Source organism: Apodemus sylvaticus, chromosome 3 (genome assembly GCF_947179515.1).
Source record: "Apodemus sylvaticus chromosome 3, mApoSyl1.1, whole genome shotgun sequence".
Lineage (NCBI taxonomy): Eukaryota > Metazoa > Chordata > Mammalia > Rodentia > Muridae > Apodemus > Apodemus sylvaticus.
The window spans coordinates 122,127,126-122,154,414 of record NC_067474.1 but is presented as its reverse complement, the minus strand read 5'-3'; the positions used below and the strand labels follow the sequence as shown (position 1 = coordinate 122,154,414).

At 51.6% G+C, this 27,289-nt stretch overlaps 2 protein-coding genes across 4 annotated transcripts in view; one reads left to right on the top strand and one right to left on the bottom strand.

Annotated features, from left to right (window-relative positions):
• The window catches only part of Acot11 (acyl-CoA thioesterase 11), a 59,437-nt gene extending 46,750 nt beyond the window's left edge, over window positions 1-12,687 (top strand). For all 3 annotated transcript variants that reach the window (XM_052176899.1, XM_052176898.1, XM_052176897.1), the window contains exons 7-16: window positions 1,797-1,950; window positions 3,095-3,214; window positions 5,863-6,007; window positions 6,248-6,303; window positions 7,324-7,390; window positions 7,690-7,773; window positions 8,480-8,610; window positions 11,079-11,210; window positions 11,682-11,808; window positions 12,532-12,687. In XM_052176899.1, coding sequence (XP_052032859.1) covers window positions 1,797-1,950; window positions 3,095-3,214; window positions 5,863-6,007; window positions 6,248-6,303; window positions 7,324-7,390; window positions 7,690-7,773; window positions 8,480-8,610; window positions 11,079-11,210; window positions 11,682-11,808; window positions 12,532-12,687 — 1,172 coding nt within the window. The remainder of the gene's footprint in view (window positions 1-1,796; window positions 1,951-3,094; window positions 3,215-5,862; window positions 6,008-6,247; window positions 6,304-7,323; window positions 7,391-7,689; window positions 7,774-8,479; window positions 8,611-11,078; window positions 11,211-11,681; window positions 11,809-12,531) is intronic.
• Window positions 12,688-12,748: 61 nt separating this feature from the next.
• Fam151a (family with sequence similarity 151 member A) lies at window positions 12,749-26,457 on the bottom strand. Its single transcript, XM_052176900.1, has 8 exons — window positions 26,331-26,457; window positions 24,877-25,023; window positions 18,755-18,907; window positions 17,711-17,870; window positions 15,173-15,397; window positions 14,680-14,819; window positions 13,917-14,060; window positions 12,749-13,470 (listed from the first exon to the last, which is right to left on the bottom strand). The coding sequence occupies exons 1-8, from the start codon at window positions 26,455-26,457 to the stop codon at window positions 12,749-12,751; spliced, it is 1,818 nt and encodes a 605-aa protein (XP_052032860.1).
• Window positions 26,458-27,289: the final 832 nt, after the last annotated feature.

The following is a 27,289-nucleotide window of genomic DNA, read 5'->3' as shown; positions in this document are numbered from 1 at the left end:
CTCACAGCCCAGAAGCAGTGGAGATGGAGTGGGGTGGGGTCCTCCAAAAGTCTCGGTCACACGTAATGTCCTTAGGCCTCTAAGAGAAATGTATGAAGGTAGTGTTGGGCTAGGCTTTGAAGATGTGTAGGAATTTTAAAAAGCATCTCTGTGTAAATGTGTGTATAGACGTTTTCTTTCTTTTTTTCCCAAGAAAAGTAAAAAAGATAAAAAGCAAGTCTCCCTCCATGCTCCCCCCCCCCGCACCCCCCCCCCCCCCAGAGCTCAGGCCATCTTCCCAGAGGCAAAGGCTGCTTGCTACCTGGGTTTCAATATTATTCTAGAGGTTCTTTCTGTAGATTTAAGCAGAGCCGTGTTGTTTAGTTCCTGGTTTTCCCCTGAAGGGAACACGGAGGACACATTGTTCTGTATCTTGGTCTTGATTTTTCCCTCTTGACGGCTGTTCTCTCGGTGCAGGACAACCTGTCTGCCTTGGACTGGGTGGGATCTTGGCAGGTGGTGAGGTGAGGAAGATGTTCCACAGATAATGAAGGCCCTGGGGGTAGGGACGAGGACCCTGGGGTTCTTTGTCCATCTTCTTGTTCTTGTGTGAGGTCTTCCTTGACATTGACATTGAAGGAGCCACTTTTCAGACGAATAAAATGTAATTCAGTTGAGCAAAGTGACACTCACCAGTAATCTTAGCCCTCTGGAGGCTGAGGCAGGAGGATTATGAGTTAGAGGCCAGCCTTGATTACATATGAAGTTCAAGGCCATCCTGGAATTCATAGTGAGAGCCTGTCTCAAAACAAACAAAGAAAACCTGGTGTTGGCTAGGCACGGTGGATCACACCAGCAGTTCCATCAGTGGCATAGGAGGCTGAGGCAGGAGGATCAGGAGTTCAAGACCTCACTGAGCCCTAGTGCTGGGCTTTGGGGATGGCTGGAGGGAGCCCAGCTCTTCCAGTCAGTTCCGTGGATCTGTCTGTTCCATCACAGCCCTCTCAAAGCAGACAGCCCGCCTCCAAGGGTCAGTCTAGATACCTCTGCCTGGCATGCAGGCCTCAGACTAATGCTCCAGCCCAGCGCGGTGTCCTCCCTCAGCACAGCCAAAGCCTCTCTCGCGCCTGCCAGCGCCTACTGCAGACTTGGGCTGAGGTCATTATCAGCTCCTGCTTCCCTGTCCTACCCCTCTGTGACATCTCACAGGCCCTTCACCTGAGTGAATGTCATCTTTCTGCTGGGTTCTCTGTGGAGGACTTTCTTAGGATTCTGGAGACACGTGACAAGCAGCCGGGCATGTTGGCATCGGCTTCCTGGACCCTTGAGTCCTCCGCCTTTGCCTTTCTTACCCTGGGCATCCTAAGGCCACTTCTGCAAGGAGCAGGGCCCAGTCAGGGTGGTGGGCAGCAAGGACTGTCCTGAGAGGGTAGCCACTGATTCTGAGCTGAGCACACTACAGCTACAATTGTCCCTCATGGACACTTAGTCCTGTGAGGCCGGGGCTGACACTGGCTCCTTACAGACGGGTGTCATGGTTGGCTAGATGAATCCGGTGTCATACAGCCTGTGTTCGGTGGAGCAGGGGTTGGCTTGGGCTCACCTTGTCTCACAGCTGCGCTGTCTGCTGCCTTGTGTCAGGCTTCCGGCCTTCCTGAGACACCTTCCATTCTTTACCAGGGCTAGTCCAGGCCTTGTGATCACTTGAAGGTAGTTAATTAGCTTCAGGGTATGGGGGGGGGGTCATTGTCCCGGAGCTTCCACGGATGGTCTATCCTTGGGAACCCTCTCATCTACCTTGCCTTCCCCCTGGCCAGATCTGGACAAGGACTGCAGCAATATGGTGCCAGCCGAGAAGACCCGAGTGGAGAGTGTGGAGCTGGTGCTGCCTCCCCATGCCAATCATCAGGGTAATACCTTTGGGGGCCAGATCATGGCCTGGATGGAGAATGTGGCCACCATTGCAGCCAGGTGAGATCCTCTGTTGGCCTTCCTCCTGTTTCTGGAAACTGTTTCCTTGGCAAGAGAAACCCTTCCTGGTATCAGCACTCCAGAAGCTTGGGTCTTCTGCTAGGATAACCCCGGATTTCCATACCAGTAGAGCCAGAGAGGAGCCATTTCTGTCAGCTGGCCATGCTTCCTTCTTTGACTCATTCGTTACCACATTCCTTGTAGCCGCTGGGAGTCTCCACAGCCCGCTGATCCTGAAGCCTCCCCTTGATCTGGCTTTACCTGAACTCCCGTAGTAACTGCTCCTTCAGGCTCTCTTCCTCCTCAACTTTTCCAGGCCCTGATTTTGCTCCTGGTGTGACCTCCTACCAATCAGCATACTGCCCAGCCCCACCATAAAGCCACCTCAGACTGATGCCTCTTTCTAGTGGCAAAAATAAGTTCTCCCTCCTCCTATAGCTCCTGTGCAGGACTGTGGTTCCTGGTACTCTAGATGTCAGGGATTTTTAAAAAAAGGTGAACCGTGCAGTGGTGGAGCACGCCTCCAATCCCAGCACTCGGGAGGCAGGGACAGTGGATCGATGAGGCCAGCCTGGTCTACAGAGAGAATTCAAGGCCAGCCAGGGTTTCACAGACCGGTCGTCCGTACTGGACACCTTGTGCCTCATGACTCGGCCCTTATTGTTCTCTCTGCATGCCATAACCCGTCCACCAGGCCAGTTTTCATTCTTAGGGCCCAGGCCAGGCTGCCTCTCCTCTGAGGTTAAACTGAATGTAGCGTCCAAGCAATCACATCTGCAAAACCTGGCCTGTGAGTGTGAGGAGACCTGAGGAGGCTCACGGCCTGGATGATGAGGGAAAGCTTCCAGATGCCGAGACGAGGATGCCAAGAGCAGGAGGGAAGGGGTTTGCTTTAGGTCATTCCCGACGCTTGTTTTCTTCTGGCCTCAGATTCGCCTCCTCTCTAGCCATGCTCAGTAGCTTCAGCATGCTGGGCTGGAAACAGCATTAGTGCCATGCATTGAGCAGAAGCATCCCAGCACTGGGCCGGAGGACCGTTCCTGTGGTCCAGGCTGGGTTACGTTCGGGGTGCTAGAGAAAGCTGGCCCAACCACCTAATGCAGTACGCACCAACCGTTTCTTCATCTTCCCCTCTTCTCTGTAGCCGGCTCTGTCATGCCCACCCTACGCTCAAGGCCATCGAGATGTTCCATTTCCGAGGCCCGTCTCAGGTGGGGGACCGCCTAGTGCTCAAGGCCATCGTGAATAATGCCTTCAAGCGGAGGTGAGGGGCAGGACGGGTGGGACTGGACCATGGGGTGGTGGTGGTGGTGTTGGGGCTTCTTCCTGATCTTAGGAATCACCTACTGCAGACCTGCCAAGCCAATCCCTGGCTGATGCGGTCTCAATTACTAGGCTGTTTACATGACGCAAGTTTATCTAGTGTTCCCTCTTCTGGAATGTTCTGTGACTCTAACTGTCGTCCAGTGGTGGGACTGGGATCTTCTTTAAGTTTTCTGTAGGTGCTGTGCCTCCCACTGCCTGGGAAGCTGCCCAGTGCTCATGAGCTCCGTCTCTCCCTGCTTGGCTGGAGGACTGAGCTCTGGGGTTGCAGAGGTCACAGGGCCTCTTCTGTTACTCAGATCCTTTCCTACTTATGTCCTCAACAGGTTCTACCATCTCACCTCGGAATGAGTTCTGAGGTCTATTCTCACCACAGCCGGCTTTAGCTAAGGGCTATGCCTGAGAATTTAGTGTGCTCACTTACAATGAAAGACAATCTGGAGCGAGGCAGCCTGGGTTCAAGTTTGGCATCACTTCTCACGGGCTGTGTGTCTTTGAGCAAGTTACTTAATGTCTCTGAGCATCCCTTCCTTCCTTCCTTCCTTCCTTCCTTCCTTCCTTCCTTCCTTCCTTCCTTCCTTCCTTCCTTCCTTCCTTCCTCCCTCCCTCCCTCCCTCCCTCCCTTCCTTCATTTAATGTAGAGTACACTGTAGCTGTCTTCAGACACCAGAAGAGGCATCAAATCCCCCTACAGATGGTTGTGAGCCACCATGTGGTTGCTGGGAATTGAACTTAGGACCTCTGGAAGAACATCCAGTGCTCTTAACCGCTGAGCCATCTCTCCAGCCCCTGGGCATCCCTTCTTTAACATATAAAATGAGCACGCAGCCCCCTCACAGCTATGAGGACTGGCCGAGGTGTTACTAGAAGAGAGTCAGAGAGACTGTCCGGCGAGGGTCAGTGGCTGTCCCGCAGAGCTTCTTGCTGTGCTGAGGCTTTGTGCAATCCTGTCAGCCCACTTCCTGCCTCTCCCAGGACCCTCCCAGGCTTGGTTCTTCTCCAGCTTCTCGTCCTGCCTTATCCTGAGACATTTGGTTCCCTGTTTCCCTGCACCTCCTGCAGCTGTAGGACTTCCTGGCTTTGCCTATGTTGGACAGATGCTCTACTATATCCTCTGCCCCTTTTCTAGCTTTTATGATGTTTTCTATTTTTTAAAATTGCATGTGTACCTGGTGGTGGTGAAACACACCTTTGTTAACTCTGAAGGCAGAAGCAGACAAATTTCTGCATTTGAGACCAGCCTGGTTTATAGAGAGACAGTCCTAGGATAATCAGGGACACAGAGAAACCCGGTCTTTGAAAAAAAAAATGTGTAAACTGGGCATGGTGGCTCACACCTTTAATCCCATCACCCCGGAGGCAGAAGCAGCCAGATCTCTGAGTTAAGGCTAGTGTGGTCAAGTTCCAGGACAGTCAGAGCTATATAGTAAGACCCTGTCTCACAAAACAAAACGGCAAAGTGTATGTGTATATATGTGGGTGTTTGTGTAGGTGTTCATGTAGGTGTAGGTGCCTTGGAAGCTGGAGGGGAGCTATTCTCAGACGCCATCCACTGTATTGTGTAGCGGTTTTTTTCTCATTGGCCTGGAGTTTGCCACGGTTAGGCTGGCTGCCAGCAGTCCCCATGTTGCTCCTTTCTCCCTGTCCCCAGGGCCGGGACTATAAGTGTGTACTACCACACTTGGCTTTTAGATGGTTCTCGGGATAGAACTTGGGTCCTTCGACTTATACTTTATGAGTTAAGCATCTCCTCTCATTATTATTATTATTATTACTGAATTTTGAGATGGACTTTTACTTTGTTACTTAGGTTGGCCTTCAACTCATGTCAATACCCCTGTCTCAGGATCCCTAGTGCTGAGATTACTAGCACATGTCAGTTTGCCTAGCTTCCTTTGTAATTCCAAAAGCTTAATTTAAAAAAATTACATTTATATTTATTATCTGTATATGTGGTGTGTGTACTAGGGGTGGTGTGCCAGAGTGTGCCTGTCTACTTTTCTGGTGGGTCTCTGGGATCAAAGTCAGGTTGTCAGACTTGGCAGCAAGTGCCTTTCCTGTTGAGCCATCTTGCCTACCCCCTGATGACTGTTGGGTGTCTTTGCTTTCTTTCTTTATTAAAAAAGATTTATTTATTTCACGTGTGTGAGTACACTGTCACTGTCTTCCTCAGACACAGCAGATGAGTGCATCGGGTCCCATTACAGATGGTGTGAGTCACTATGTGGTTGCTGGGAATTGAACTCAGGACCTCTGGAAGAGCAGTCAGTGCTCTTAACCTCTGAGTCATCTCTCCAGCCCGTGTGTCTTTGCTTCCTGGCTTTGTTAACTTTCTGGGCTGTTGACTGGAAGCCTGGCTGGCAGTTCACCTGCTCTGTGAGATTACTGAAGGGGACAGATATGGTTCTGGCCATTTGGGTCCAGTTGTTGGAAGACTGCAGAGGCATGTGTGCACACTGTGTGTGTGTATGTGCGCACCTGCCTGCCTGTGTGCGTACTTGTGCATGAGTGTGTGAGTGTGTGTAACATGGAAGGGCATGGCTTGGGGAAGGTCTGCGGAGCCTGACTCTCTCTTTCATTCGGCTTTAGCATGGAGGTGGGGGTGTGTGTGGAGGCTTACCGCCAGGAGGCGGAGACCCAGCGCCGGCACATCAACAGCGCCTTCATGACCTTTGTGGTCCTGGACAAAGATGACCAACCTCAGAAGCTGCCCTGGATTCGTCCCCAGCCTGGGGTGAGTACCTTATCCCCAAGTCTCCTCACTGTGTGACAATCCCGTCCTCAGCTCTTCACTGAGATACAACCAGATTGCAGTGTCCTGGTTTCATCCGGCGGGGATTCCCCTGTGAGGCTGGGTACCTGCTCTGTGAGCCGGAACTGGAACATGCATGCCGTGGTGGTGGTGGTGGTGAGGTTGGGGGCGACTGGCTGGTGTTGGAGGTTCACAACACAACGTGTCCCTGCTTCATCCTAGGATGGTGAACGGCGATACCGAGAGGCCAGTGCCAGGAAGAAGATCCGCCTGGACAGGCAAGTGGGGTTGGGCAGTGGGAGGGAGGTGCTTCAGGGCTGGTCTCCACCTGCTGGCCCGAGACAGTCTTCAGGAATCCTCCTGGGCTCAATACTGGGCTGTCTTTTCTCAGTCTCCTTTTTTTTTTTTTTTTTTTTTTTTTTTTTTAAAGATTTATTTATTTTATGTGAGTACACTGTTGCTGCCTTCAGACACACCAGAAGAGGGCGTCGAATCTCATTACAGATGGTTGTGAGCCACCATGTGGCTGCTGGGAGTTGAACTCAGGAACTCTGGAAGAGCAGCCAGTGCTCTTAACTGCTGAGCCATCTCTCCAGCCCCAAAACAAATCAATTAAAACAAAACCCAGAAAGGTCTAGACCCAGTGGCTCGAGACATGTAAACTGGTATGTCTGAGCTATCTGTAAAGCATCTTATAGACTGTAGCGTGTTGTAGATGCATCCAGGCTCACATGTTGTTAATAATAAGAAACACCTACATTTCTGGGACATTTTTTTTTTGTTTTTGTTTAGTGTTTTTTTTTTTTTTTTTTTTTTTTTTTTTTTTTTTTTTGAGACAGGGTTTCTTTGTATAGCTCTGGTTGTCCTGGAACTCACTCTGTAGACCAGGCTGGCCCCGAACTCAGAAATCTGCCTGCCTCTGCCTCCCAAGTGCTGGGATTAAAGGTGTGCGCCACCGCTCCGGCTTTTTCTGGGACGTTTATCAGGTGTTAAGTACTGTGTTCCTTGAAAAGCCTCTTGGAGGTAGAGAAGACATGGATTCCATTCCAAAGAGAACACTGAGGTGTAGCCTGGGTGACAAGGATCCTAAGCTTGTCCCTTTTCCTCTCCGGTCCCCTGTGAACTTCCTAGAGTGCTAGCTGATCTCTCATGTTCTCAGCTGCTGCCTTCCACGAGCCAGTGTGCCCATTGCCCTGCACACTGAGTCTTCAATCCTGCTGAGCTTGCACTGTCTGGGCAATTATGTCTGCCAAACACAGTGGACTCTGAGAGACCCAGGTTGTCCTCTTCCCTCTCAGGAAGTACCTCGTGTCCTGTAAGCAGGCAGAAGTGGCCCTGTCTGTCCCCTGGGACCCTAGCAACCAGGTAAGTCTTTGTTTCAAAGCCCACTGAGCCCTTTTTCTTCCTTTGGCCAGAAGAGTTTTGGAAGAGAATTTGCCTGTCCAGGGCCATGGTGATCCCTCTGCCCTGCTCCGAGACTGCTGTTCACACGCATTCGTGTGCCTCTTGTTTTTGCAAGAGGGTGTGGCTTCTCGGGGCTGTGTGTAGGACTTGAGGGAGCCTGGATCCCTTTGCCCAAAGCCCAGCTCCTTTCCTCATATCTGCACAGCCCCACCCAGGGAGCCCTGGGGCAGGAAAAGGTGGCATTTATGTACTCCTCTCAGGTGTACCTGAGCTATTACAACGTGTCCTCCCTAAAGACGCTTATGGCCAAGGACAACTGGATGCTGTCTGCGGAGATGAACGAGGTAACCCACCCACCTTTCTTTTCCGTACAAGCATTAAAGGCAGTATCTCCAAAGCATTTCAGCAAGATCATGAAGCCACTGGGTTTTAGAAACTGTGTCCCAGGGTGCTGGGTGAAGCCCCTGATTCTTTCTTCCTGCCTGCCGCCTTCCCTAGCTACTTGCAGGGCCCTTTCCTCCCGTGTTCTCCTTTGACTCCATGCACAGCAGACCACTATAGGTGTGGGATGGGGGCATTCTGCCCCTCTTGCCTGTCCCTTGGACAGGTCACCTCCCTACTTGTTACATTAGGGAGTCTGCTGCCTCAGTTACTGCTTCTTTTGTTTTAAAAAGTGTTTTGCCTGCATGCATGTCTGTGCCCCACAGGTGCCTAGGGAAGCCAGAAGGTGTGAGATGCCCTAGGTTGGAGCTACGCACATCTATAATCTGCCATGTGGGAGCAGCTGGGTGTTGAACCTCAGTCCTCCGGCAGAGAAGCCAACGTTCTTAACCTCTGAGCCATCCTCTGAGCCTCCAGCTCTGATGACTGCTTCTCACAGCAGTGCTTTCTGGCTGTCCAGACTGAGCTCTGTGAGAGGTCCATTTTGACTAATTCTCACAGACATTCAATCCCTTTTCAGTCAGTCAGTCAGTCTGTCAGTCAGTGGCAGCCATGACTTCTAGTAGCATAGTCTGGTGATGTGGTGAGGCTACCCTCTGTGCTCCGCAGGTCCTCCTGTACATCCTGGAAGAGGAGTTCCTGTCCTTTCACTTGGAGATGGTTGTAAATGTGGACGCTGCCCAGGTCTTTCAGCTGCTGTCAGACCTGCGCAGAAGACCAGAGTGGGACAAGCATTACCGGTGAGGGGCCAGTTGGGGGGAATTGCCTGCTGGTGCTAAGCATCTCCCACAATGCTTTGCTCCCACTGGCCTTCAGCAGGGCTGGGTCTGGCTGTAGGGTATAGTTCTGTGTTAGGTGGCAAAGTCATGGGTATGTTGAAGCCCTAGGGAAGGGACTAAGCCTCGAACTGGACACGGAGGTATGATTTAAGTCCTGCATCTGTTCTAAATAGTTTGACATTGGTCAGACCATTTCTGACTTGGGCCTGTTTGCCCCTCTTAAAAATTTATTTTAAGAGTATGGGTATTTTGCCTGTCTGTGCACCACACGTGTATCTCATGGGGGCCAGAAGAAAGCAACAGATTCTTTGGTAGTGGAGTTAAAGAAAAAAGCAGCTTGTGCTCTTAACCTGTAAGCAGGTCATGAAAGAGCAGTCAATGTTCTTAACCACTGAGACATCTACCCAGGACCTACTCTGTAGTGTAGTGTGTGTGTGTGTGTATGTGTGTTGTGTGTGTGTAGGTCAGAGGACAACTTGTGGGTCCCAGGGATTGAACTCAGCAGGCATGGTAGTAGAATGCCTTCCCCATTGAGTCAGCTCATGGGGTTGGGGAAGTTAACGTCTACAGCGCTTGGTTGTTGAGCATCCTCAGAGTCATCTGTTCTGCTCTGCCGGGGCTGTGACTGGTCAGAGCCTGTGTTGCAAGTGCTTCCCTAGGAGGTGAGACAGACTTGGGAACTCAGCGAGCTGTGCACCACCAGGTGACTTTCCAGAGTAGCCTGTTCTTTGAGTCTGTCCTCAGCGGAGTGCTCATAGCCATTCATACCTCAGCTTCTTGTTGGGGAGATGACTTAGTAGATAAAACGCTTGTATACAAGCGTGAGAACTCGAATCTAAACCTCCAGAAGCCATGCAGAGCTGGGTATGTAGTTCATGTCTGCAATCCCAGTGCTCCTTCTGTGAGATGGACAGACAGGGAACTCCCTAGAACTGCTAGGGCAAAGTTAGTCTGGTGCCACACATATGCAAATAGCATACCTGAAGTTGTTACCCACAATGCACCATTATGTGATTCCCTGCACTCAGACACTCATACCTGTGCATGCGCGCACACATGCGGACAACCACCCATACATAAAGCAAGAGGTCAAGCAAGTGGCAAGCAGGAAAAGGAAAGGGAGAGAATGAACTGTGTTGCTCTAAAATGCTGTGCATGGGTAGCCCCGACCTGCTGGCAGGGTATTCTAGAACTGAGAGGTGATTGGTGGTGGCTGGGCAGGCGGGCTCCTGTGGCCCAAATCAAACTTCACTGAGGGTGAGTGACATAGGGTAGAGACCCCAGCACACTCCCCCTAGGCCTGCACAGCCAGCTTGCTCCCAAGCCAGCCTCTGTGCAGCAGGAGGTTGGGGAGGGTGTGGCCATGTCCTTAGTGACTGCCCTTGTGTCTGTGGGTACCAATGTCAGTCAGTGGCTATAAACCTGAACAAATGTGAGTGCCTGGGCTTGTGCTGTCTCCGTTACCCATCAGGCTGAACACCCCAGCCCCGTTCCCTCATGAACTCTGTAGCCAGAGTGGGTTAACCCCCAACCTCAGCTCCTCTATTTAGTGAGGATGCTAAGACTGCCCACGGCACAGGGCTACAGTGGAGGGATGCTGTGAGGTCCCAGGTGTATAGCACCTGAAACACACTGGAGACTCAATGGACAGTATGTACACCTACCAAATCCTTGAACAGCTCCTTGGGATGTGTGCATCTGCAGACAGATCTGTGAGTTCAGCGGTGTCCGTCCACGTGCCTGTGCATACACGCTCATGTGTGGGCATATGCCTACACGTAGCTTTTGTGTCCCTGTGTCTTTTTCTTTTCCCATTGCTGTGATAAAATACCCTGACCAAAGCAACTTTAGGGAGAATGGGTTCACTCTGGCTCAGTTCCAGGTACAGTCCACTGTGGTGGAAGTCAAGGCAGCAGAAGCTTGAAGCACCTGTTCATACCGCATCCACAATAACGTACAGGAGGGGGCAAATGCATGCTGCTGCCCAGCTCAGGGTCTCCATTTCCCTGCCATGTAACGGTGCTGCCCACAGTTCAGATGGGTCTTCCTCTGTCAGTTAATAACCAAGATACAGGCTTACCCAGAGGCTCATCTCCCAGATGATTCTGTCAAGTTTACAGTTAATGCTATCGGTTTGCATACTTGCATTGGTCTCTCTCTCTTTGTGTGTGTGTGTATACCTATGATGAGTGCCTCTGTATATGCATATGTGCATGTGCCTGTGTATCTGCTGTGGTGCACTCTGTATGTGTGTTTGTGTGTGTGTACAGACAAGCGCTTGCATACATTCGTGTATGCACCTATCCTGGTGGATCCCCATGCGTCCCTGGCTCTGCTGAGCTGTGTCCCAGGGCTGCTGAGAAGGCTGCAGTCTACAGGAGCCTGGCAGAGCTGCTCCCCGCAGAGTCCTGACTTCGTCCTCCCAACAGGAGTGTGGAGCTGGTACAGCAAGTGGATGAGGACGACGCCATCTACCACGTCATCAGCCCCACCCTGAGTGGCAACACCAAGCCCCAGGACTTTGTGATCCTGGCCTCTAGGCGGAAGCCTTGTGACAATGGGTGAGTGCCTGCTTTCTGAGGGGTGCAGTGGAGTTGGGGAAACCTCATCTCCCCCTCCTGGGAAGAGCAGCAGCATGGAGGTCAGCGCTCTGCTGCCCACTGGTGGTTGGACTCAGAACCCACCAGCTGTATCTAGGCTGCCAGTGAGAGTTCAACATGACAGCGAGGGCAAATACTGCTCCTGAGGATGGAGCAGGGTGACTGTGGCATTTGTGACCACAGACAGGGGTGCCTTTCCCATGGGTACAACCCTTGGCCTCTGCCCTCTGGAAGCTTGTGGCTGTTACCTGAGACATGGGTGTGGCCAGAATAGACCAGAAGAATGAAAACCAAGGTACACAGGTCCATGGTGACACCCAGGGCCTGAGCCTGATGCTGCTAACACAGATGTCCGCTTCCTACAGCTGACCCTGAGCAAGGCATGCTCCTGTGGGTGATCTCTGACCATTTCTGACTCTGACTCTCCTCTAGGGACCCCTATGTCATTGCCCTGAGGTCCGTCACACTGCCCACGCACCCTGAGACACCGGAATACCAACGTGGGGAGACCCTCTGTTCAGGCTTCTGTCTGTGGCGTGAGGGGGACCAGTTGACTAAGGTAAGGCCTGGTGTCCCCTCTACTCTCCCACCTAGGGGTGAACTGTTGGGCTGGGACCCTTCCAGACCCAACCCCCACCCCCACCCCCCATGAGCTCCCCGGCCTTCCCAGCCTGAGCATCAGAGCCTGAAAGGAACTGGTCATTGAGATTTAGTCAGTGTAGCCAGGAAGCAGTTGCTGCTGGGGCTTGGGAGAAGCTCCGGACACAGATTGTAGAAAGCCCAGCTCTCATCTAAAATTCTGCCATTGTTTATTTATCATGTTTCCCTTCTTGTCTGGGAGGGCTTTATGTGGCTCTGAGGGCCTTTAAACCAGCAGGGTAGTCAGTGTTAATTGAAAGGTAGAGCAGAGCTGGAGTCAGGAACGCGCCCCCCCCCCGCCCCCCACCCAGCCCCCACAGTTTCCCTTGCAGCCCTGGATTGGCTCTGAGCCTTGAAAGGGGCTGACTCGGCCAGGGTTGCTAAGGACATAGTCCAAGGCTTATGTCTATCATGTGGATCCCTGTCTCCTGGGGACACCTGACCAGCATGGAGGTGTGCTGTGATAGGGCAGTGAGGGTTGAAGTACCCTGAGTATCTGGGGGACCTATTGAAGGATTTCTAACAAACTCGAGGTTGTACCCGCTGCCTCCCCAGAAGGCGAGCCAGGTTGACCCCTGCCTGCCCAGAAGCCCCCGAACCTCTCCCCATCATGCCTCTTTGAACCTGGCTTCCTGCCTTGTAGGTTTCTTACTACAACCAGGCCACCCCTGGTTTTCTCAACTATGTGACCACCAATGTGGCCGGCCTGTCCTCGGAATTCTACAACACTTTCAAGGCTTGTGAGAGTTTCCTGTTGGACAACCGGAATGACCTAGCCCCTAGCCTCCAGACCCTCTAGATACCACCCCATGCTGCCCCAGGTCTTACAGAGCGCGTGGAGCAAAGCCGAGGTGTTTTATTCACCTTGACTCCCCAGGGAAGCCTTCCACATCAGTCCTACTGGATGGTCGGTACCTGTTCACATCTGCCTGCAAGTCTTTCCTGTACTCCTGGGGTATCCTGTAATAGACTCGAGTCCTGTCCACGGCCCTGGCCATCCACAATCCAGCCCACACATCTGCAGAGCTGTTCCCAGCAGTGCTGTGGTACACTGTGACAGTGGCTCTAGGGGAGAAGGCCAGTAGTCTGGCCACAGTTTTGGCTGGACTCTGACCCAGTGGCCCAGCCTGCAGCTGGAAGGACACAGGTTGTCGGAGTCCCTGACACAGCTCCAGCATATCTGTGACCATCTGCTCCTGATAGCCACTTCCCAGAACCTCTTCAGGCCAGCCCGGTGCCACGGTTACATGGGGGAAAACTTCAGCTACAGCTGTGATCAGTTCTCTGCCAGCTATGTGACCAGGGACCACAAAACTACCATGTGAGACTGTGGCCCCCACCCACACAGGCCAGGGCAGATGGCCGAGGGTGGAGAGGTGTGCTAACGTGGCCAGGGATGGTCGGAGAGCCGCGGGTTCCACTATGTTCACCTGGATGCCCCAGCGCCTGGGATGAACAGCCAGGTGCAACAGACAGGACTCCAGTGTCAGGACAGGACCATCTGGGGTGTGCAGGATGGGCACAGGGTTCCCAGCCTCGGGTTCCTGGAGGCCAACGTCTAGCAGGATCATGCCTTCCCTGTCTGGAAGAGGCAACAGTGTTTGGAGTTCCTGTCATCCTGGGATGTCAGTGTTTCTTGTTAAAGGGGACAGACATGGGGACATGTCATGGGGACGAAGAGGAGCTGGTGCCAGCCATTCTTAAGTATGCCAGCCCCATCCCAGGCTCTGAGTGCTGTGACTGGTGACTCTCAGGCAGGCATGACAAATTGCTGACCTCTGTTCTTGGCCTCCTTGGCGACTCAGAGCTGGGTCACCACCCACTCCTCTAGGCGCAGACTGGCAGAGGACTCAAGGATGTTGGTCTAAGACCAGGACTTCTTGCTCCTGACATTATTACTCCCACTTTGTATCCAGTGTGTGGCTTATCATGTTGCCATGGCAACAGGGAATCAAGTTACCCACCCAAGCAAATGACAGACCCGTGGGTTAGGGTAGCTAGGAGCTTTAGAGCTGCAGGTAGACTCACCAGGGACAGTAATGGCTGCTCTTCTCCCTGTGTCATTCACCTCCAGAACCAGCCACTCTATGTCCAGACCATCACCCTTGAGTTGCTGGAGATGAGGGACCAGGCTGCCACCTGTGTAGTAGGTTCGCCTCCGGGTGGTATTCACTGCGGGACGCAAAATTGCCAAGGTGAAGGGACCACTCTCCACAAGTCACCTCGAGTATCCTAAGCCCTCCTGCATCCTAAGCCTTGTGCATCCTAAGCCCTGTGGCTGTTAGTTCCCCTCTGGGTAGATTCGAACTCACTGCCTCATGGTCTGACATTCAATAGAGTTTACTGGGTCAGAAACCAAACAGAGTCAAAGATGGTGGGCTTCAAAGCTTGTCTCCTCCCCTTCCTGGACAAGGCCTGAGACACTAGTGCTATCAAAGATGAATGGTGCCGTGGAAGCCAGGGTGTGTGTGTGTGTGTGTGTGTAGAGAGAGAGACAGAGACAGAGGCAGAGAGAGACAGGGACTTGGCTAGGTTGTGATCAGATTGCACTCCTACAAAGTCCGTGTGGTTTTAGACCTCAGCTCCCCCTCTCCAGACTCCTGCTCTGTAGATAGGCGAAACTTGGATAACATAATATTCCAGATGCAGAAGAACAGATTCTCAGAACAGTTCCTGTCTCCCGTTCCATCCGGAATTTTCCCCTTCTAGACCTCCCCTTTCTCGGCTTTCGTGCCACGAAGGCTGCCCTGAGCAGAAAGCCCCACACCTCCCCTTCCTGGCCCCTTCTTACAGGCCAGCTGCTTAAACTGCGACAAGACAGGCTCAAAGAGGTCATAGTAGATTTGGTGAGTGGCACTGTTGTCCCGGATGAAGAGGAGATCTTCTACTGACACGGGGTCTGAGGCGCCCTGCCACAGGGTCAGGCTGTACCTGGAACCAGAGAGTTGACTCAGGACCCCGCCTAGGCCCGTAAAGACTCTCGGCTCTACTCTTGTAGAAGGCCAGAACTGAAGGCCAGCTGAGCCCAGGAGTGGAGCCTACCAGAGGATGACGGGGAGCAGGAGTTCAGAGGGCAGGAGGATGGGAACCCCTGGGGTGTCTGTTTCCGAGTTACCCACCAATGGAAGCAGTGGCCAGCCCGTCGCCAGAGGAGTACACGCAAGAGGCAGAGCTGAGGAGCTCATTAGGCCAATGGGGCTGGGATAAGATGGTCTTTACGACCCCTCTTGTTCATCTTGGGTCAGTGCTCAGGATAGGTTTGGGACCAGTAGAGGGGGTTTCACCTCTCAGATTGGCTCAGAAGCCAGCTGAAGTGGGGCCAAGCAGCCCGTGTCATGACAGCCCGCACCGGGAAGGTGACCTTCTGTGGCAGCGCTCCGACCAGCTCCTGCATGGTTTCCACCATGGCTTGGGTGTATGTGCTGTTTGGCAGCTGAGGCACATAAAGCGTGGTAAAGCCTGGAGAGATGGTGGCCCTTGGATACTTCTCCTGGACAAGGGCCAGAAACCTGCAGAGAACAGAACACAAATCTCCATCTTTCCAGACTGCTCTGGTCCCTTCTTGTAGGCGCTTGTAGGGAATAGCCAGGACTATTGAGTCTGTGCTTGGAGATTGGCATCAGAGCCCTAAAGAACAACAAACAGTGGTTTGCACTGCCTCCTGCAGATAGCACCACCCTGTGCAGTCAGGGAGGTCTGGCCTCAGGTCTCCACTTAGCATCTGGTGATCACGTGAGTCTCTGATTCTCAAAGACAGTGACTGTCTGCTAGGGCTGGACCTTTTAAACATCGCACATTGACAGAGGGACTTGAGCGAGACTTGTAAGGTGTACAGACCTGCATGCTGCCAGCTAGCTTTGAGTCTCCAAAGTTTCAGATTCCTAATGTTTTCCATATGAGAAGAGCATGGTGCCACATGCCTGTAATCTCAGCACTTGTGGGGTGGGAGGCAGGAGGATCAGGACTTCCTTCATCCCCAGCTACGCAGCAAGTACAGGGCTAGCCTAGGCTACATGAAACTATCTCAAAGCAATAAATTGAAAAGAATTATTTGAATTTTGTTCTGATGCAAATTTTCAATAGGAAAGTAATGTCATCTTTGCGCAGCACCCAGATCTATAAATCCTGAGGAGATATATACTCCCTGAGGGGAGAAGCCTTGTCTGTCTTGAGCCCTAGCCTACATTTTCCGAATATATCTCATTTTGAGAATGATAGTGAATATTGGCTGGGCAGAGCACAAAACTTGAGGAGGGAAAGGCCTGTGGGAACCTTTGCACTGCCATTTTGTAGACTTAGACAGGCCATTTAACCTTTCAAAGATAGTGTTTATACTTACAAGATGAATATGACTAGTTGCTACCTCATTCTCTTAAGAGTTCAGCTGTATTCTGCAAATAAAGTGCTTGAACCCATACCTGGGGTACAATAACCATTCAACAGCATGTCTCTGTCATTGTGAATTTTCACATCTGAAAAAATGGGGAGAAAAAATATATCCTGGCCTGCCGGGGATGGGTCTCCTGGAGAGCTGGGGAGGGAGCCATCGCTTTATAACTTTCTAGCAGGCCAAGTCCTGTGTGTGTCATTGGGGAGACAGAGGATGTGGTCACAATGGAGCAAGGGTGGCCAACATGCAAGTCAGCAGAAATGGTCCAACTGAGTTAGATATGAATGAGGGGCTCTGTTTTCAGGACCCTGGGGTACTAGGGACACTTCTGGAAGTGGCAGGGACTGGGGGAAGACTCGATAGAGAGCAAGGGGGAAACGCAGGCCACTGCTGTACACCAGATGTCACAGAGATGGAGACAGGAGGATCAGGAGTTAAGTCCAGCAGGAACCGCATGCGTGCAGAGTGCAAGGCCCTGCAGGCCTACATGAGAACTTGTCTCATCCTGTTCTCCACAAAAGAGGTAAACAAATCAAAGCAAACCCACCGCCACCACCCCCCACCACAACAAAACCAAGAGACAGTAACTGTAACAATTTATAACTGTAAATCTGGTACCAGGAGACAAAAGCAAGACGACCCCCACAAGTATGAGGCCAGCCTGATCCTTATAATGGGTTCCCGGCCAGAAAGACCTACATAAACTGTGTCTTAAAACAACCCATAGGGGCTGGAGAGATAGCTCAGCGGTTAAGAGCGCTGACTGTTCTTCTGAAGGTCCTGAGTTCAAATCCCAGCACCCACATGGTGGCTCACAGACATCTGTCATGGAATCTGATGCCTCTTCTGGTGTCTGAAGACAGCTACAGCATACTTACATATCATAAATAAATCTTTTAAAAAAAACACAAAGGGATGGGGCTGGAGAGAGAGCTCAGAGGTTAAGAGCACCGACTGCTCTTCCAAGGACCCAGGTTCAAATCCCAGCACCCATATGGCAGCTCACAGCTCTCTGTAATTCCACTTTCAGGGATCCAGCACCCTCACAGAGACATAATACAGGCAAAACCACTAATGCCCATAAAGTAAACCATTAAATGCATAAAGGGGGCAGGCATCCAAGATAAGAGGGAACAGTGCATGCAAATGCAGAGGTGGCTGGTGAGAAGGCTCAGCAGGTGAAGGTGCTTGCTTGCCGCTGAGACTGATAACCTGAGTTCAAGCCCCAAGAACCACGTGCTGAAGAGAAAACCAAATCCTTAATCTCTGACTTCTATACTCTCGCAGCGGCACACAGGCGTAAATATACACAAAACAGAGGCTCAGAGGTGAAGTCTCATGGCGTGACTGGCAAATGCAATAAAGGTCCCTTTTTATGCTCAGCGCTGACAGAAGAGAGCTGGACTCAGGAGGGGAGAGGGTGAGCACTTACTGGGTAGCATTGACCTCAATCGAGATGGGCACATTGGGGCCCCTCAGGATGTCAGCGTTGATCCACACTGGTCTCCGAATCCTGCCAGCCTCAGTCAGCTGCCGAAGGAGGTCCAGGGAGGGGCCCACAGACTTGAGACTCTTGAAGTCCAGTTTGATACCTGCACGAAACAGGCAAGGATTGACTGGGAACTAACTGGATGTCGACTTGCTGGGTAAAAAGATCAGGGAGTGGTGGGTGGAGGGCTTTGAATCAGGGAGAGCCAACACTGAGAAGGGCTCCCCTCCTCATCCCAGGTGGGTGGCAGCAAAGGCTGAAGGCCTGGGCTGGTGCAGGGGGACACACACATAGAAAGGGGCTTCAGTTTCCTGACAAGGTACACTCTGGGACCCTGAACCACAACAGTCTGTGAGGAGTCCAGTAGGCCCCTGGAAGGGATGTCTGAGAGGCCGACTAGATAGAAAAGGGACCCAGTGTGAATGAATGTCCATCTTAACTGTGGAGGCAAGAGACGGGGCTTCCAAGTTAGAGATCCAGAAAGCCAAGGCAGGCCAAGGGGAGAAGTGGAGGGTTAAACAGGGGGGGTCATAGATATGCGTGGCAGTCAGATGAGGCTGCCTGTGAGAAATGATGTGGCTGTGACTGGAGTTACAGTCGGGAGGGGCTGCTGCTGGGCTGATGAGGATGAGGGAACGTGCGGTTTAGGGCAAGGCCTAGATCCAGACTGGGGAGGGGAGTTGGAGGGAGCAGGGTTTGGCTCTGAACACATTCTATCCAGTTCTGGTGACCCACAAGGGACACTTTGAACCTGTTCATTCACAATTTCATGTCCCTGCTTTACCTGCGTGTGGGTTCTGGAGAGAACACCGGAGTCGCACTTCCTCTTGTCTGCCTCACTTAGTTCCCCCTGACCCTGAGTGACGGAAGTCTGGGAAGTGGGCAGCTGAGGGTGGGCTCTGGCTTTACCTCACCCTGGAGAAATCCCTACTTCAGGACAGTGGCTCTGTCTGGGGAGCCAGTAGGGCTGGGAGAGGGGTGACTTACCCTTCTGAGATGAGGCCAGTACAGCTTCCAGCCACTCCTGCAAGGTGTTGTCACTGTAGATGGCTGGAGGATGGGCCATAATGGGCACCTCCGTCTCATTGGCCGTGTTGAACCCTTCTACGGTGACATCTGCTTCTAAGACCATGACATCACCTATTTACAAGAAGCACAACTCAATCAATGCTCTAAAAAAATAGTATTTATTTCATCTATTTATTGTGTGTCCTCTCACACACTGGCTTATGGGTAGGGGGTAGAAAACAACTTGCAGGAGTCAGATCTCCATCAACTGTGAGGGTCCTGTGGCTCACACTCAAATCACCAGGCTTGGTGACACTTGCCTTTACCTGACGAGCCACACAGAGGCCTCTCAATCAGTACTTTTTTTTTTTTTTTTTAAACAAATCTCTGGCTGGTCTGAAATTCTCATTTAGCCCAGCCTGGCTTCAAATTCAGAGATCTCCTCTGACTTCTGAGTGGGAGGCACCAGGCCTGACCTGCCTTAGTTTACTGATTGTTTTATCCCTATGAATAGAATGAGTCCAGCCATTACTGAAAGCCACTACTGCCAACTCAGTGTCCAGAACGGTGGTTTTGGCTGGTGCTCCCCGCCAACATTATTCTACTGGCTGAGGCCTCACTAGCAACTAAGGCATTAGTTTTATCTGTTAACTTCGCAGTTATTTCAGGTGAACCCTTGGGTGTTTAGTTGAAATGGAGCTCAGAGCTTTGGCGCCAACTTTAATGTACACAATCATCATGCAACATGAAACTGTAGGCTTTGAGCTCAAGTTTGGAGCAGAGCTGAGATTCTCATCTCTCAGGTGCTCCCCAGTTAGGCCAGTCCTCCATCCTGGGGCCTTGGGCGAAACCAAGGGGCACCACTCTCCTGAGTCCCTCCTCCTCGATGGTGGAGCTGAAGCACCTTAGAAATGAGTGTGAGCAAAGGAAAGACAGCATTGGTGTGCTGATTTGCACCCATGTCCGAGCACTGGAGATGGAGGCCCATTTGTTTGAGGCCCATTTGGGGTACGTAGTAAGTTTAAGGTCTCCCTGGGCCAAATACTGAGATCTTGTCTGAAAAATAAACACAATAAACTCAAGACTAACAGCCCAGGCCCAGGGAAGTGGGACAGCTCATCTAGTGTCTGAGAATGTTTTTTTTTTTTTTTAAAGATTTATTTATTATATGTAAGTACACTACAGCTGTCTTCAGACACTCCAGAAGAGGGTGTCAAATCTTGTTACAAGATGATTGTGAGCCACCATGTGGTTCTGAAGGTCCAGAAGAGTAGTCAGTGCCCTTAACCGCTGAGTCATATCACCAGCCCTGTTTTGGTTTTTCTAGACAGGTTTTCTGTGTAACCCTGGCTGTCCTGGAACTCATTCTGTAGACTAGGCTGGCCTCGAACCAGAAATCCGCCCTCCTCTGCCTCCCAAGTGCTAGGATTAAAGACGTGCACCACCACTGCCCGGCCTGAGAATTTTTAAAATGCATTTTATGTGCTTAAATGACTTCCTAAATATAAGTGCATGAACCACCTATGTACCTGATGCTGGTGGAAGACACAGAGAGCATCTGATTCCCTGGAACCGGAATGATACACAGCTTTAAGCTCCCATGTGGGTGCTGGGAACTGAACCCAGGACCTCTGCAAAAGTGGCAAGTGCGTTTTAAGCAGTGAGCCCTTTCTCTAGTTCACTAGAGACTTTTAGCCTGAGAATTTTATCAGGTTTCTTTAAAAATCAGGTGCTGGACTTTTAGGAGGGAGAATGAAGGCAAATACAGGCTGTTGCTGTCACTGTCTTTGTTTCTTGGGACAGTCTTACTTTATTGTTCTGGGGAGCCTGGAACATAGTCCAGGCTAGCCTCAAAACTCATGAGCAGCCTATCTGCCTCTGTCTCTACCTCCCAAGTTCTGGGATTATATATACCAGCATGCCCAGCATCTTCTGCCTTTGAGATGGCCTTGTTTTGTGGCTCAGGCTGGCCCAGAGCTTGGATCTCCCCTCGGTCCCCCAGGGCCAGACTCACAGTATTGATGGGTGTATCATCCATCCTTCCCCTGCACTATTATAGCCTGTGTTTTGAAGTTGAACTACTGTCCTCATTGGTGAGAGGGGACAAGCCCCAGACTTAGAACACCATCAGGGACCTCAGAACCCACTGTGAGCCCTGAAGGCTCACAGAGGTTATGAAATGAACTTTAATATTTTTTATTAATTTATTGTGATTCAAACACAAAGTTGTCTTTTTCTTTAAGACAGGGTTTCTCTGTGTACTCCTCACTGCCCTGGAACTCACTCTATGGACCAGGCTGGCCTCGAACCTTCTGAGTGCTGGAATTAAAGGCATGCACCACCACTGCCCTGTCCAAAGATATTTTTAAAGGTGTTTTAAATTCTGCCTGCATGCATATATGTGTGCCATCTGTGTGCCTGGTCCCTCCAGAGGCCAGAGGGCATTGGATCCCCTGGAACTGGAGTAACATGCAAGCATGATTCATCTTGTGAGTGCTGGAAAAAATCAAACTGAGGCTTCATCTGCAAGAGCAGCAAATGCTCTTAACCCGAGATATATCTCCGGCTTTATAAACTTCTTTCTTAACTTTTTTTTTTTTTGAGACAGGGTTTCTCTGTATAGCTCTGACTGTCCTGGAACTCACTCTGTAGACCAGGCTATCCTTGAACTCAGAAATCCGCCTGCCTCTGCCTCCCAAGTGCTGGGATTAAAGGCGTGTGCCACCACCGCCTGGCACTTTGCCTACTTGGGCATACAATGGGTAGGGACCATGGTTTTGGGGCACAGAGAGAATCTAGGCTCGAGAGGGGTACCTTGAAGATACTGGTGTGGCCCAAACTAGCTGTGGTAGCACACACCAGTAATCCTGGCACTTGGGGCAGAGTGGTTAGAGTACAGTGCTAAGATGGGTGTAGTGGCACACGCCTTTGATCCCAGTACTCTGGAGGCAGAAGCAGGCAAATCTATGTGAGTTCAAACCTAACCTGGTCTATAGAGTGAGTTCCAGGATAGCCAGGCATACACAGAAAAACCTTGTCTCAAGAAAACCATTAAAACAAGCAAACAAACAAACAAAAGAGTTCAATGCTAGCCTATTAAAGAAAGGGCGTTGCTGGGTGGTGGTGGCACACGCCTTTAATCCCAGCATTTGGGAGGCAGAGGCAGGCTGATTTCTGAGTTCAAGGCCAGCCTGGTCTACAGAGTGAGTTCCAGGACAGCCAGGGCTACACAGCTGGCATACATTAAGGCCTTGGAATTAACCTCCAACATTGCCCAAAATAAGATAATTTCAAGCGAGGTATGGTTATGCCTATCATCCTAGCAGGGACCTGCCATTGTTCCATAAATGGCATAGGAATGGTGTTTGCAACCTGACTGGCCTCCCTGCCGAGGCCTCTTACATGTCATGTCTTCCCGCAAGGTCCTTTCCGTTCATACTGAACCTTGTGGACTCTCCGAGGCCTGGACCTGGGGGCTGACCAAGGACGTGAGGAGAGTGTGGAGGGGAGGATGGTGCCCTCCAGAGAGGCAGGAAGCACACAGCTGCTAAGATCTCCACTCAGCCACCACTGAGTCACGTGAGCATGGTAGCTGAGTGTGCAAACTCTAAATCTGCATCCCTGAAAGCTGTGTGGCACAAGCCGGATTACCTGACCTCTCTGTGCTTCTTTCCTCATCTGTGAGAATTAAATAGTAACGTATCCCAAGTTAGGCATTCACTAAGTGTTAATTATTATTTACACTTACCTAGGGTAACCCAGGACCATCTGGTGTACTTCTGCTGTCTCAACACAATTACTAATAATGACCTTGTTTGTATAATCAAGCATGCCCCAGTTTGGATGACAAATGACTACCACTGGCCCAGGAGGGGAAGCCACTTGCCTGGAATCAATGCTGACATATCCCCTTCGCTTTTAGCCCAGGCTAGTCTGGAACTTGCCACTTGACCCAGGGTGACCCTGAAGTCTTCCTCATCCTTTCCTGACCTCCTCAGAGCTGGGATTACAGGTGTGCCCCACCATGCCTGGTCAGAATCAAGGCCAGTAAATGCCAAGATAAAATGTCTTTGCACTGTCTCCAGGTCTGCATTTTGCCCCACCCCCCATTCTCTGAACATCTAGTCAAGTCCTCCCAAAGTCTGCCAGCTCCCTCAGAGGCCTTCCCCGGGGCCTGGCAACAAGGAAACTGGGCCTCTCTGCTAAGGGTGAGTATTTGTGTTCCTTGATGCAGTAATGCATACCCCTGGGTGGGGTCCTGACGACGCCTCCTTCACCAGAGTGGGCTAGGTGAAGCTAGGTGGTAGGCTCTCTTGGCATCCTCTAGGCCTTATGACCTGACTTTCTTGTCAGGGTAAAGGGCTTTCTGCTCTCTAGTTATGGTGTGTGTGTGTGTGTGTATGTTGGGCAGAAGCTCATCCTTCTCTAGTGAGAAATTCTCAGCATGCAGAGAAGAAGGAAAAAAGTCTTTAATTAGCATGTATCTGTAGCTTTTAGCTGTTGCTTAAATAGGCCCAGGCCTGGTCAGAAGTCTTTTGTGGCTCCCATAGCAACAAGCACTGTCATCATCTTGTCCCTGTGACTGTTGAACATCCCGGGGTGGTCTTTTCATCCCTACCCCAAAGGATGCTTTTCCCAGAATGTCTTGGTTGGTTTTGTGTGTCAATGTGACACAAGCTGGAGTTATTACAGAGAAAGGAACCTCCCTTGAGGAAATGCCTCCATGAGACCCAGCTGTGGGGCATTTTCTCAATTAGTGATCAAGGGGGGAGGGACCAGCCCCTTGTGGGTGGTGCCATCTCTGGGCTGGTAATCTTGGGTTCTATAAGAAAGCAAGCTGAGCAAGCCAGTGGAAACAAGTCAGTAAGAAACATCCCTCCATGGCCTCTGCACAGCTCCTGCTTCCTGACCTGCTTGAGTTTTAGTCTTGATTTCCTTTGGTGATGAACAGCAGTGTAGAAGTGTAAGCTGAATAAACCCTTTCCTCCCCAACTTGCTTCTTGGTCATGATTGTTTTGTGCAGGAATGGAAACCCTGACTAAGACAGAGCTAAGCAGGTTTCCCACAAGCTAAACTTTGCAGGCTCCCTGTTAAGACAGTTTCATCTTTAGCCAACAGAATTTGCTGTCTATGCTCTTTTCCAGAGAAAAGAAGAAGGGGCTAGCAGGTGTGAGAAACAGAAGCAGTAGCTCAGCGGTCGCATTGCTGTTTCAGGTAGGAGACATTTCTCTTTCCCGTGTCACCCAGTGTCTCCTGGGTAAGCTCGAGAGGCACGTTAAAACTTGCTGTTTCCTTCTCCCCTTCCTTCACTCCTGGTCACCAAGGCCCAGCTGTCGGAAGACACAGCTGAGGGAATGGTGGCCTGGGGCTCTCCCAGCCTGGCCTGGCCACTTGGGATTTAGGCCTCCACTCTTTGCAGGCTGCATCTACAGTGCTGAGTGGGGGACCTGCACTTCCTGAAGCCAACTCAAGCCAGGGACCATTACCTCAGTCTCTCATGACTTCTCAACAGCCCTCAAAGAGAAGGTTTCCCTATGACCTAATCCAGGGACTCCGATCACAGATTTTGGGGCTGTAGGGCTGACCTGTTAGCCTCACCTCTCTGACTGCAGAACCTAGGTCACCTAATTTCTCTGAGCTTCAGTTTTTCTCCTATGAATGATTCCCATGAACAGATCACATGGGTCCCAGGAGACCTCCATGCAGTGTGAGGGGAGCGTGTGCCTGACACTGACAAGGACAGCATGAATATTTTGATGCAAACCCTAAGGAGCTGCTCAGGTGTTCTTCACAGCCCGTTTCAGAAACACTGGCTGTCAAGCCCACATCTCTGGCTTCTGAGTCGTAGAAGTCAAAGGCCTTCTTAGCAGGGACAATCAGCCCTGACAGGTGGAGGGAGGGTTGTTGGAGGGAATCCAGTATAGTGATGAGTCCGTTATAAGGCCCTAGATCCAGGGCTCAGAGCTCACCAACTGTTCAACTTGGGTGAACTGAGCCCACAGCCCTGTTCCCTCAGGGAGACTATGGCACACATATGAAAACAGCCACCATGACCACGGTGTCAACTGTACCCTGACCCCAAGCAGGATGGCTAGACTTACTATTCAGGGCGGCCTCCATCTCTTTCTTGCTGTTGGCTGCGTGGTACCAGGTGACCAGCAGGCCATCTTTGTGGCTGATCTGGCCCATGCTCAGCAAGTAGTCTAGCATGTCAGCATCAGGACCGCAAACCGCATCGTTCTTACAGCCTGGAAGGAATGCCAAGGGCTTGTTACCACCATTTCTTGCTCAGCCCCACTCCTATCACCCCGAGTCTAGCCTTCAGTCGTAGACAGATAGCAGGACTCACAGGCCTTGGTGCAGTGAGGCACAGGGAGCCTGGCCTGGTGCTGCATGCCTCTGACCCCAGCAGCTGTGAGTCAAGCAAGGCAGGAGACCAGCCAGGACTACATACGTAGGACGCTTCAGGTCTTGCTGTGGCATACGTCAATCTGTCATTCTATCACTAGGGTGAGTGAGGCAGGGCAATCAGAAGTTCAAGACTGTCCTTGGGTAACATCAAGCAGGGGACCAGCCTGTGATACATGAGTCCTTGTCTCAAAAGTCAGACAAGCAAGTCAGTCAGTCAGGCTGTGGATGTGTGAGAGTGCTTGCCTCCAAGGCTGATGGCCTGAGTTTAATCATGGAACCCACACAGTAGAAGGAGACTGACTCCCACAAACTGTCCCTACCCCCCACAGAGTGGGGGGGAGAGAGAAAGAGAAAGCCCAGAAGACAGGGAGCTGTGTGGCTTTCTGAGGCCAGAGACCCTCTCTTGGCCTTGGATCATCAGAAAAAGGAACACTTAGAGAAGGGGACTTTGGGAGGTGCTTGGAGGGACGGGTGCACACTGGACAGAGTGTATAGATGATTCCGGACTGAAAGAAGAGTGGAGGCTTAGCCATGGGGAAGAATGTACAAAGGAATGGCCCTTGCCTGATCCTCATGGAAGAGGGAAAGCTATCTCCAGTGGAGGGATTAGGTCTGTCGGGCACGCCACCAGGCAATTGTTTAGAAAAAGCTACCTGACTGCAAAGAGCAGTGACTGGTAAGAAGAGCCTACTGGAGACAGAGCCCCTGAAACCATCTAGGAGAGAGCGCTGGGACTCCGAGGACAGTGCTGGTGGGGGACAGAGGGGAAGGGTGGGGAGCAGAGCCCCCCCCCCAATCAGGATAGACCGAGGATTGAGGCATAGGTTCTGGGGGGGGGAGGCTGTTCCTGGAGGACTGGAAGGCTGTTTATCAAGGAGAGATTGCAGAGACCAGCAGATGTGCAGGAAGAATGTGAATCTGCTCAGGATGCTCACAGTCTCCAAGAAGGATTGTCCCTCCAAAGGCACAGGAGGGCTCAGCTGAAGGCTAAGATTCTGTGGGCAAGGGAAATCAATGGGACCTTCTGCTCCGGATGACTGGGTAGGGCTGACGTATTAGAGCAGAATAGAGCAGGATACGTGAGCAGAGCTCAGTGGGGTGAGAGATGAGAAGATGGGAGGGTGTGCAGGGGGCGGGGTCCTACCTGGTTGGGTGCCCTGATGCAGGGTTAAGCCCAGGATCATCGAAATGGCCAACACCAGTGTGACAGCGACACTACCAGCAAGGATCCACTTGCCCTGGCTGCTGGAGCACCACTTCTTACAGGACATTTTGACCCTCACGCAAGAGAGTTCCCTTCAGGATCCCACAGCCAGCGTCCCCGAGGCTCCCTGCAGCTGTGATCTGGTGGGAGGCTGGAGCCTGCAGCAGCCTTTAACTAGGGTCTGGCCACTCCCACTGCCTGGGTGGAGAGGGCTCAGAAACCCTGCCCTCCTCCTAAGCCTCCTCTTCCCACCCATGCAGGATCTTATCAGGCTAAGCAGAAAATCCTGCCACCTCCCAAAGGAACTGGGAGCACTTGAGGAAGCAGTGGCGGACTGGGTACAGCCCCGACCCCTGGTGCAAGGGTGGAAGCTAGGGTTATGTTCCAGCTGCTCTGGGTCTCCCGCGGCCTAGAGCGAGCAAACGTCCCCCCAGGCCTCGTTCTACCCTTGTATGAAGGGAAGCAACTGGACTTGGCATTCTCTTAACTCCTCAATCTAGACCTTCTGCTCTGCTCCTGGGAACCCATAGGTCGCTGAAGATTAGATCTGCCCCAGGGACATGAATTTCCCTTTATCTGAGATGGAGGTTGATAGGCAGGGCTGGGATGGGAGCTGATATCCTTGGCACGTGACCCTGTGGAGCCAGAGTGCGGGCCACCTCTGAGGCATGGCACGGGCAGGACTAAGCCGCCCACTTAGGTTCTAGAAGCAATGGAGGAAGGCAGTTAAGGACTGCCGCTATTTCACAGGCCAGGGAACTTAGAGAGTCGAAAAGTCAGCTATGAGAATGTGCAGAGAAAGTTGGCTTAGAGGTCAGGAGACAAGCAAGGGACCAGGGGACAGGTGACCAGCTCTCTTGGTATTACCAATAACCACAAATGAAATGTAGTTTTCGCTT

Excerpts from the sequence above, each read along its gene's own strand:
- Fam151a (XM_052176900.1), bottom strand. The coding sequence starts at position 26,457 with ATGTCCTGTAAGAAGTGGTGCTCCAGCAGCCAGGGCAAGTGGATCCTT. Across the intron at positions 17,871-18,754 it reads ACTGGCCTCATCTCAGAAGG|GTATCAAACTGGACTTCAAG; the intron begins GTAAGTCACCCC and ends TGTTTCGTGCAG. Across the intron at positions 14,061-14,679 it reads GCAGTTTAAGCAGCTGGCCT|TGAATACCACCCGGAGGCGA; the intron begins GTAAGAAGGGGC and ends TGCGTCCCGCAG.